Genomic DNA, 11,056 nt, shown 5'->3' on the forward strand with positions numbered 1-11,056 from the left:
ATCCTCGGGGGCGTTGCATTACTCTGAAAACTATTCTTCACTTAAAACGACGCCTGGAAAACTTCAAAGTCAGGCCATTTGGATGCTAATCCAGCAAAACTTGTCTAGCTCTATCGGTAATAATATCAATATGGCAAGGCACAGAAACACAATTCCGACCCTTACTGACTGTTTGAAGGTAATGCAACGAATAGCTGTTCTCCTCTGCGCTGTCCTACTGTACAGAGAGCAGTTTACACATTAAATACTGTACTATCATATGATATTTTTATTATTTTCCAGCCAGATGTTTTCAGTTTTATTCTGCTTTATTATTAGATGCAGTGGCATTTATGGGAAGAAAATACGAGCAACGAACGATAACACATGATATAACACATGACATAACACACGGTGTTATCATTTGGGTCGTCACCACGTTTATTTTGAAATCCATGCAATTATATAATACTATTAAGAAAGCGTTACAAAGTAACACTCTACGTTAAGGGGGAATAAATAACCTTCTCACAGGTCGGAACGTTCCTCAGTTCCGCCGCGACTGGTCGGACCTAGTTCGCTCCCGGACCAAGGGAACTCACCAGGGTGACATTTCACTGTCACAACAGGGCAGACATGGAGGCGTGGGTTTGTTGATCGGTGTCAAAGCCACCACTAGCGTTATATTTTCTAATCGTAATTTCGTACATAACAGCGGGATGGCGGCGTGGACGAGTCGTTTTCTCCTGCTGCGCGCCCCGTGCGTCGCTGCCCTCAGGAGCGGAGGAGCGTCTGAAAGGTGCCCGCTGACAGCGGTCCAGTTCACACTCTTCTGTTCTCTCCCTGATTAATCCGTCATCGTTCTTTTGTATAAGAACTGATTATACACACGTCAATGTGTGGCACTGTGTGTCACTGCTTACCGTCATCTTGCCGCAGTGTTGATAATAATGATAATAATTTGATAAGTCATCGGACGTGTGTTGACGCACGGATCTGCAACGGAAGACTATCAAGACATGCGGGGGAAACTTTGAAAAAAAAAAAAACGAATACTGAAATAATAAAATATTCTTGTTGTAGTGCATTTCAGATGCTCAATGTGGAGGCTTAAAGTGCTCATTGATCTGACCCGTCTTGTATATCTTGTTGTACGCAGTCCTGTCCTCGCACTGGGCTGCGTTCGCACACTGAAGAACACGACGTGGTTCGAGGAGCACCTGACGGAGGACAACCAGAAGTACATGAGGAGCAGCGTCAGCGAGGAGTACAGGAGGCAGACGGCCGAGAAGATGAACCCGCTGAAAGACGAGCCCTGGCCACGACACGAGTGGACCGAGGGTACGTGTGTGTGTGTGTGTGTGTGTGTGTGTGTGTGTGTGTGTGTGTGTGTGTGTGTGTGTGTGTGTGTGTGTGTGTGTGTGTGTGTGTGTGTGTGTGTGTGTGTGTGTGTGTGTGTGTGTGTGTGTGAGAGAGGGGTCACCACCATTCCTTTGTAGGGCTGCTCGATTATGGAAAAAAATCATAATCACGATTATTTTTGGTCGATATTGAAATCTCGATTATTCAAACGATTATTTTTTCGAGTTTGAAAACATGACGCATTTATTCATAATTTCTCTCTAAAAAAAAAAAAAAACTTTGTAAATGAGAATTTTGAAATTTCTCCTTTAAAAAAAAATACAGAAAATGGTCAAGTAGAAAATAAAGTCCAGATGTGAATCCAGCCGTTCTTGCAATTTCTATAAAGAAATTAAAAAAAATAAGAATCGTTTCAACTCGATTTATATTAGTTTGGTGATCGTTTCACTCTGAAATCGAAATCGTGATCAAAATTCGATTAATCGCCCCGCCCTAATACCTTTGCCATTGTGTCCCGGCGTACTTAATGACTCAATAACCTCCTTACTGTGTTTTTTTTTTTTTTCAGGAAGTCGAAGGGTAGGATTGGTGGCGGTTAAGTTGGGCATGGTTCCTGTCTGGACGAAAGCAGGGGAGAGACACGTTGTGACGATGCTACAGGTAACAGACTAATGTGTATATATAACTCCCACCAGAACAGTGTATAGTGTCGTCTGTATGACTTGTATGGATGGTGTCACTCTGTCCTCCCTCCAAAATACAGACTCAAAATACGTTTTAGTTCTACCTGACTTCACGTTACCATGACAGTGACCATGACATGACAACCTCTGCTATTTAAGCAATCTGACACTCTGTGGCGTTCTTGAATGTCATTATTGGTACGCGAGCTGTAGCCGTAGGAACGAGGCGCTTACGCTGAGTTCCGAAGTCCTGTGCTTCAAGTAACAATAACACAATTCAATAACACAAACCATCTTCATTATCAAGAATATTGTAAAATATTTTCATATTGTCGGTTAATTTGCCCTCAAATTCAAGCTTTCTGCCCGAGTTCATCCCCATCAGAAAATAGTTCCTACAGTAACGATAGCCGACTCTTGGGTCAGTTGAACGTTGTTATGGAAACTAGGCTCATGAAAGTAGTTTCGGCTAGTTAGCGTAACGATACTTTCTGTAATAAGGCACAATCTTTTCATCCGTTCTTTCACCGGGCATTTAAACACGCTCGAGAATGGGGAATTGACCAATCGGAGTGCTTGCTTAAACTTGCGTGTTATTGAATAAAAATTAAAAATACACTTCCTACTGCAGCAGGGTTTTTTGATAGCTAAACATGCATTACATAAACCACTCGACCGACATGGCTGCAAAGAGAGAACGATCATTTGAACCTTCGGTATCCCTTTTGATTTGTTTTTTCGGTTCTTCAGGAGCGCTCATAGCGGCATGAAAAATGAATTAGCGAATTAGCAGACCGGTCAAAGCTGCGGTCGATAACTTTGATTGTACTCGGTGGTGTGGGAAATGATATCAAGACGTCAAGGGAGCGTGAATGATCCTTCATCGTGATCACGAGTGATGTGCGTCTCGCCCCATTCTGACCCATTGTTCTCCTCGCCAGGCGTCTGTTGTGTGTAACATTGAGCTCAGTGTGCAAACTCACTGGAATGAAGATGATTCAATAGCTCGTTTGGGTTACACGCACACGCACACACACACACACACACACACCCCAAGACACACACACATACACCCCAAGACACACACACACTCAAAGTCACACACACACACACCCCAAGTCACACACACACACCCCAAGACACACACACACACACACCCCAAGACACACACACACACACCCCAAGTCACACACACACCCCAAGTCACACTGATCTGTCCATCAGTCATGTAAATGTAATACTCACTACATCACTTTATGAAAGCAACTTATTTATATTGGGACAGATGGATCTGAACATTGTTGATTCATGTCCATTCATAATTCATAGTGCTCACAATTTGTCATCAGATGGGGATGGTGACTATGGCATTTCCAAGGCTTATCTTGAACAAGGACTTCAAAGTTGACACTTCAGTCGTGCTCAGTCAATGACTCATTGTCACAGACTGAAAAAAGTGGATTATGTCTCACAGTATTATTCTACTTTATATTCACTTGAGTTTTATACACTTGAGTCGTATAGTGTAACACGTGCAATAGTCCAAATGTAACATTGGACCAATCGTGTGTGTGTGTGTGTGTGTGTGTGTGTGTGTGTGTGTGTGTGTGTGTGTGTGTGTGTGTGTGTGTGTGTGTGTGTGTGTGTGTGTGTGTGTGTGTGTGTGTGTGTGTGTGTGTGTGTGTGTGTGTGTCCGTCCTTGACTCAGCTGGAGCCTCAAGAAAGATCAAGTTAGAGAGAGGAAGTTCTATTATTTATTTTGTGCTTGGTAAGCCATCCTAAATATCCCCCCACATAAAATTAACCCACAGCTCAGACATTTTACTGCCTGTATAGGCTCTGTACAGATTATCACGTTAAAAGAGTGGATTTATCGCTCATAAACTCTCCTTTCATATCATTCTGCTTATTACTTATTGAATTAACTAACTTGCTAAGGTGCTGAAACAGCATACCAGGTGAGATGTACGGCCCACTCACAGGGCCGTACCAGGCCTGCCTCACCCTACAAATGAATGCCTTTGGTGTGTTTTATTTATTCATTCATTCATTATGAATCATGAGGGATGTTTTTTGCTCTAAATAATGTAGCCATGCGCATCCTCATAATCGTGTGTGTGTGTGTGTGTGTGTGTGTGTGTGTGTGTGTGTGTGTGTGTGTGTGTGTGTGTGTGTGTGTGTGTGTGTGTGTGTGTGTGTGTGTGTGTGTGTGTGTGTGTGTGTGTGTGTGTGTGTGTGTGGCAACTCGTATTCATCTAGGATAATTTCATGTGTTTCTTATTTCCAGTTCACGGCAAAATAATCAACCCACAATGCATCCACTTTTGGTTGGCTTCCTAGAGTTGTGTAGGATCACGTTCACACCTGAAGCCAACTGAACCAGAGTTCACTTGTGGACCAGCAAACGCCAGACCAGTTTTCCAGCGGACCAGAGTTAGCTTGTGTGGTCAGCTTGAGTGTTATTATTATCGGAATGCTCAGGAGCTCCTCAAAACGTGGCACAAACGCCCCCGCTGTGAAAACATTGGATCAATGCACATTCACCATGTGTACTTATCAGCGGCTATTATGACGTGTGTGCGTGTGAGTGTGTGTGTGTGGTGAATCTACGATTTATTAATAATGACTTATTTCGTTTTTACATTTGCCTTATTTAGAACATGGAAAATGATCAAAGTAGTAAATATTTGGTCCCTGAATCAAGGCTTACCTACTTATCAATTAATATACATACAAAAAAAAAATGCATCTTATGTATGTAGACATGTAGCCGCCTTACTGCAACATTTAGCCTGCTAGGGGGAGAACGGCCCTGCCCATGAGCCTGGAGAGAGGTTGATAACGAAAAACAGGGCTTTGAATGAAGACTCGACATGAGGGAATGCTTTCATCTCACCCACTTTCTCCTGTGGCGCGCGAGGCTGTCGCTGGGCGTAAAGGATACAAGCGAAACGCAACACTCATCCAACCCCGTAGGGGCTTCAGTGAAGTAATAGGTATCCAAAGATACCCTGAATACCTAATTATAGGTCAAATAGACATCGGGGACTTGGAGGGCCGGACTGGGCCCTCGGGCCCCCTGTAGCGGACCCCTGGGGTACAGCCTCCCGAACCAGAACTGCTGTGTCATGTTTCAGTGGTAACCGAGTTGGGTGTTGAGTGTTGATGACGTAACCCTGACGACGTGTCTCGACTGTGTTGAGTTGGGTGCTGATGACGTAAATCTGGCGACGTGTCTTAACTGTGTCGAGTTGGGTGTCGGGTGCCGATGACGTAACCCTGACGACGTGTCTTGCTGTTCCAGGTGCAGGACTGTCACGTGGTGAAGTGTCTGTCCAAAGAGGAGTACGACGGCCACAGCGCCGCCCTGCTGGTCGGAGGGAAGAACGTGTCGCCCTTCCACGTAAGATCTCTGCGTCCGTTGAGTGTTCTTGGCTTTGTGACCTGGCTGTGGTTGACCTGGCCTTGTTGTTTGGATTGGTCGTGTCTGCATATGGAGACATGTGATTCATCTGCCAGCAGCCTTTCTGATCCGCAACTAACGATGAACTACACGGTCACCTCACCACCAGTTCATCAAAACTCAGAAGTGTGTGTGTGTGTGTGTGTGTGTGTGTGTGTGTGTGTGTGTGTGTGTGTGTGTGTGTGTGTGTGTGTGTGTGTGTGTGTGTGTGTGTGTGTGTGTGTGTGTGTGTGTGTGTGTGTGTGTGTGTGTGTGTTGCATCACTCTTGCACAAGGCTCCAATTACACGCCGGGAGTGTTGGTGTGAATGGTTGTATGAGGGCTTTTTTGGAGCACAAAAGGTGAGAAAGACGTGGTGTCTCAACGTGACGAGGGTAAAAGATGAGAGCGGGCCAACTGATGTGAAATGCTGCCAAATGCCAAATAGTCACTCAGTGTGTGTGTGTGTCACTGCACTTGTGCAGCACAAGTTTCAACAGATAGAAAATCGAAAAGTGAATATGTTGAATGTGTTCCAACTATCGACATGTGTAGAAACGCACGTTTAAGATCTTGGGCCCCTCCCCATTCATCCCTCGGAAGTGTCTGCTGGTTGGAGAACATATTGGCAACAACTACTCAATAGAAGAATCTCTATCTGGCTCCAATTCAAAATCGGTGCCTGGTCGCAGCAGTGTACTGCTGAACTCACCTCCACTGTCACGGCCCAGTGGGTCCACAGCTTAGCTCCAACGCTCTGGTTCTGTCTCTCTGTTTCTCTCTCTCCATGACTGAAGGTGTCTGCTGTTTCTGTCTCTCTCTCTCCATGACTGAAGGTGTCTGCTGTCTGTCTGTCTCTCTCTCTCCATGACTGAAGGTGTCTGCTGTCTGTCTCTCTCTCTCTCAATGACTGAAGGTGTCTGCTGTCTGTCTCTCTCTCTCTCTCCATGACTGAAGGTGTCTGCTGTCTGTCTCTCTCTCTCTCTCCATGACTGAAGGTGTCTGCTGTCTGTCTCTCTCTCTCTCAATGACTGAAGGTGTCTGCTGTCTGTCTCTCTCTCTCCATGACTGAAGGTGTCTGCTGTCTGTCTGTCTCTCTCTCTCCATGACTGAAGGTGTCTGCTGTCTGTCTCTCTCTCTCTCCATGACTGAAGGTGTCTGCTGTCTGTCTCTCTCTCTCCATGACTGAAGGTGTCTGCTGTCTGTCTCTCTCTCTCCATGACTGAAGGTGTCTGCTGTCTGTCTGTCTCTCTCTCTCCATGACTGAAGGTGTCTGCTGTCTGTCTCTCTCTCTCCATGACTGAAGGTGTCTGCTGTCTGTCTGTCTCTCTCTCTCCATGACTGAAGGTGTCTGCTGTCTGTCTCTCTCTCTCTCCATGACTGAAGGTGTCTGCTGTCTGTCTCTCTCTCTCCATGACTGAAGGTGTCTGCTGTCTGTCTCTCTCTCTCTCAATGACTGAAGGTGTCTGCTGTCTGTCTCTCTCTCTCTCTCTCTCTCCATGACTGAAGGTGTCTGCTGTCTGTCTCTCTCTCTCTCAATGACTGAAGGTGTCTGCTGTCTGTCTCTCTCTCTCTCTCTCCATGACTGAAGGTGTCTGCTGTCTGTCTCTCTCTCTCTCTCCATGACTGAAGGTGTCTGCTGTCTGTCTCTCTCTCTCCATGACTGAAGGTGTCTGCTGTCTGTCTCTCTCTCTCTCAATGACTGAAGGTGTCTGCTGTCTGTCTCTCTCTCTCTCCATGACTGAAGGTGTCTGCTGTCTGTCTCTCTCTCTCTCTCTCCATGACTGAAGGTGTCTGCTGTCTGTCTCTCTCTCTCTCCATGACTGAAGGTGTCTGCTGTCTGTCTGTCTCTCTCTCCATGACTGAAGGTGTCTGCTGTCTGTCTCTCTCTCTCTCTCTCCATGACTGAAGGTGTCTGCTGTCTGTCTCTCTCTCTCTCTCTCCATGACTGAAGGTGTCTGCTGTCTGTCTCTCTCTCTCTCCATGACTGAAGGTGTCTGCTGTCTGTCTCTCTCTCTCTCTCCATGACTGAAGGTGTCTGCTGTCTGTCTCTCTCTCTCTCTCCATGACTGAAGGTGTCTGCTGTCTGTCTCTCTCTCTCTCCATGACTGAAGGTGTCTGCTGTCTGTCTCTCTCTCTCTCTCTCCATGACTGAAGGTGTCTGCTGTCTGTCTGTCTCTCTCTCTCTCTCAATGACTGAAGGTGTCTGCTGTCTGTCTGTCTCTCTCTCTCTCTCTCCATGACTGAAGGTGTCTGCTGTCTGTCTCTCTCTCTCTCTCTCTCCATGACTGAAGGTGTCTGCTGTCTGTCTCTCTCTCTCTCCATGACTGAAGGTGTCTGCTGTCTGTCTCTCTCTCTCTCCATGACTGAAGGTGTCTGCTCTCTGTGTCTCTCTCTCTCTCCAAGGTGTCTGCTGTCTGTCTGTCTGTCTCTCTCTCTCAATGACTGAAGGTGTCTCCTCTGTCTTTCTCTGTTTCTGTGTCTGTCTCTCCATGACTCAAGGTGTGTGTCATGGACGTTCTACGGTCACGTTCAACGATGTTGATGGACGTCTGTCAGTTCTTAACTCAGGGTAGTCGAGGGTAGTCTTGTGGTGAGGGTTCTCCCAGCCGAGAGGTTCTGGGTTCCATCCCCAAACACCACAGACCACCCGCGGGCCTCCTTGAGCGTAACGCCCGAGCCCTACCTTCTCCTGTTATCCTGTATCTTGACAGATCTGTCTGTCTGTCTGTCTGTCTGTCTCTCCGTCGGCTGCAGAGGTCAGAGGAGACGTTGGAGATGTTTCGGCTGGCTGGAGTTCCACCAAAACAGAAGGTCACCACATTCAAAGTGTCAGACAACGCCGTCATCAAACCAGGTAGGCAGGGTCCCCCCCCCCTGGGGAGCGGCACTCGGACGCGGGGCCGTTTGACTGAGGTGTTAACGGTGCTGTCTGTGTCTGTGTCCAGGCACTCCTCTGTACGCGGCGCACTTCCGCCCGGGCCAGTTTGTGGACATCACCGCAAAGACGTGAGTCCTCCTTCTCTTTTCTTTTTGCTTCTCTTCTTCTTTCCTCTTTTCTGGCCTCTTTCTCCTCTGTTCGCTCCTGCTCTCCTCTCTTCTTTTTCTCCTCCCCTCTGCTCCCCTCTCTTCTCTCCTCCTTTTCTCTCCTCCCCTCTGCTCTTCTCTCCTCCTTTTCTCTCCTCCCCTCTGCTCTTCTCTCCTCCTTTTCTCTCCTCCCCTCTGCTCTTCTCTCCTCCTCTTTCTCCTCCCCTCTGCTCTCCTGCTCTCCTCTCTTCTCTTTCTCCTCCCCTCTGCTCTCCTCTCCTCTCTCCTCCTCTTTCTCCTCTGTTTGCTCCTGCTCTCCTCTCTTCTCTTTCTCCTCCCCTCTCCTCCCCTCTCTTCTCTCCTCCTTTTCTCTCCTCCCCTCTGCTCTTCTCTCCTCCTCTTTCTCCTCCCCTCTGCTCTCCTCTCTTTTCTCCTCCTCTTTCTCCTCCCCTCTGCTCTCCTCTCTCCTCTCCTCCTCTTTCTCCTCCCCTCTGCTCTCCTCTCTTCTCTCCTCCTCTTTCTCCTCCCCTCTGCTCTCCTCTCTCCTCTCCTCCTCTTTCTCCTCCCCTCTCCTCCCCTCTCTTCTCTCCTCCTTTTCTCTCCTCCCCTCTGCTCTTCTCTCCTCCTCTTTCTCCTCCCCTCTGCTCTCCTCTCTCCTCTCCTCCTCTTTCTCCTCCCCTCTCTCCTCTCCTCCTCTTTCTCCTCCCCTCTCTCCTCTCCTCCTCTTTCTCCTCCCCTCTGCTCTCCTCCTCTTTCTCCTCTCCTCTCTCCTCTCCTCTGCTCTCCTCTCTCCTCTCCTCCCCTCTGCTCCCCTCTCTTCTCTCCTCCTCTTTCTCCTCCCCTCTGCTCTCCTCTCTCCTCTCCTCCTCTTTCTCCTCCCCTCTGCTCTCCTCTCTCCTCTCCTCCTCCGCTCTTGTTACCTCGGGGAGTGTTAAGATGGTTTGATAATGATAATAAATTAATTCAATTATTTCTGTAGTACCTTTTTTATTCATAAAAATGCCGCCCAGAGTGCTTTACCGTCCGGTGAACTGGCAGATAATTAAAAACATGAAAAACATTGTTCTCTGAAGAAACGTGGCGGTGAACTTTAATGTGTGTGTGTGTGTGTGTGTGTGTGTGTGTGTGTGTGTGTGTGTGTGTAGGATCGGTAAGGGTTTCCAGGGGGTGATGAAGCGCTACGGGTTCAGAGGTCAACCGGCGTCCCACGGACACACCAAGACGCACCGCAGGCCTGGAGCCTCCGGGCCCGGGGGGGTGAGAGAGACACACACACACACACACACACACACACACACACACACACACACACACACACACACACACACACACACACACACACACACACACACACACACACACACACACACACACACACACACACACACACACACACACACACACACACGAATGCAGCACTTAGGCACACACACACGAATGCAGCACTTAGGTACACACACACACACACACACACACACACACACACACACACACACACGAATGCAGCATTTAGGTACGCACACACACACACACACACACACACACACACACACACGTATGCACACACACTCACTTAAGTACACACACAATTACAGCACTTAGGTTCACACACACACATACACACACATGTGGGTTCACACACACACACACACACACACACACAAATGCAGCACTTGGGTACACACACACACGTATGCACACACACTCACTTAAGTACACACAGAATTGCAGCACTTAGGTTCACACACACACACACACACACACACACACACACACACACACACACACACACACACACACACACACACACACATAATCATATATACACTCAGATATGACCCACACGTGTCCACCCACCGAGGAACCAGGGCGTCCCCGTCAGTGACGGCTCAGCGGGGTTCCTCGTCTGGAGTCCTGGCGCTCATTGATGTGTTTCCCACATTGGTGTTTAGGATCCAGCCAAGGTGTTCAAAGGCAAGAAGATGCCTGGCCAAACGGGCAATTACTTTGACACAGCACAAGGCCTTAAGGTATGCACACGCACACACACGCACGCACACACACTCACACACTCCCATCTTGTTTGCCCTTGAAAAGGATTTCAACTGTTATTCCTCTGTATCCGCTCTCTCGTCTCCTATTTCTCCCTCTCATTGCTCACTCGCTCACTGTCTCACACACTCCTCCTCATTCCCTCTCTACTCTCCTCTCTCCACTCTCCTCTCTCCTTCTGTCATCTCCTCTCAGGTCTGGAGGGTGAACACCAAGTCTAACGTGCTGTACGTCCATGGCTCTGTGCCCGGTCACAAGAACTGCTTGTTAAAGGTAGCGACAAGTACACACACACACGCACACACACACGCACACACACACACACACCCTGCCTGGAGGTGTTTAGTACAAGGTGAACCTGACACTGTCACAGTACTTGATATTCTGACAGGGGGCCGATGACCTTGCATCTGTACAACATGTTTCATCTGTGGATTTAAAGCTCTGTCGTTCACATATTCACCGCTAATGGGCTAAATCCACTGTGTGTGTGTGTAGAGTGAGCATGTGT

General features: G+C 47.9%; 1 protein-coding gene across 1 annotated transcript; it reads left to right on the forward strand.

Moving 5' to 3' along the window:
- Window positions 1-522: 522 nt before the first annotated feature.
- mrpl3 (mitochondrial ribosomal protein L3) lies at window positions 523-11,056 on the forward strand. The gene is made up of 9 exons (XM_084484605.1): window positions 523-778; window positions 1,139-1,320; window positions 1,910-2,001; window positions 5,329-5,427; window positions 8,224-8,323; window positions 8,415-8,475; window positions 9,639-9,750; window positions 10,446-10,523; window positions 10,741-11,056. Exons 1-9 carry the CDS (start codon window positions 699-701, stop codon window positions 10,945-10,947), a joined length of 1,011 nt encoding a protein of 336 aa, XP_084340731.1. The 5' UTR covers window positions 523-698; the 3' UTR covers window positions 10,948-11,056.

Source organism: Micromesistius poutassou (assembly GCF_964030765.1).
Source record: "Micromesistius poutassou genome assembly, chromosome: 20".
NCBI lineage: Eukaryota > Metazoa > Chordata > Actinopteri > Gadiformes > Gadidae > Micromesistius > Micromesistius poutassou.

Bases quoted from the DNA above. Each gene is read 5' to 3' on its own strand.
- mrpl3 (XM_084484605.1), top strand. From the start codon at position 699: ATGGCGGCGTGGACGAGTCGTTTTCTCCTGCTGCGCGCCCCGTGCGTC. The intron at 779-1,138 runs GTGCCCGCTGAC...TGTTGTACGCAG, and splicing joins AGCGGAGGAGCGTCTGAAAG to TCCTGTCCTCGCACTGGGCT. The intron at 8,324-8,414 runs GTAGGCAGGGTC...GTCTGTGTCCAG, and splicing joins CAACGCCGTCATCAAACCAG to GCACTCCTCTGTACGCGGCG.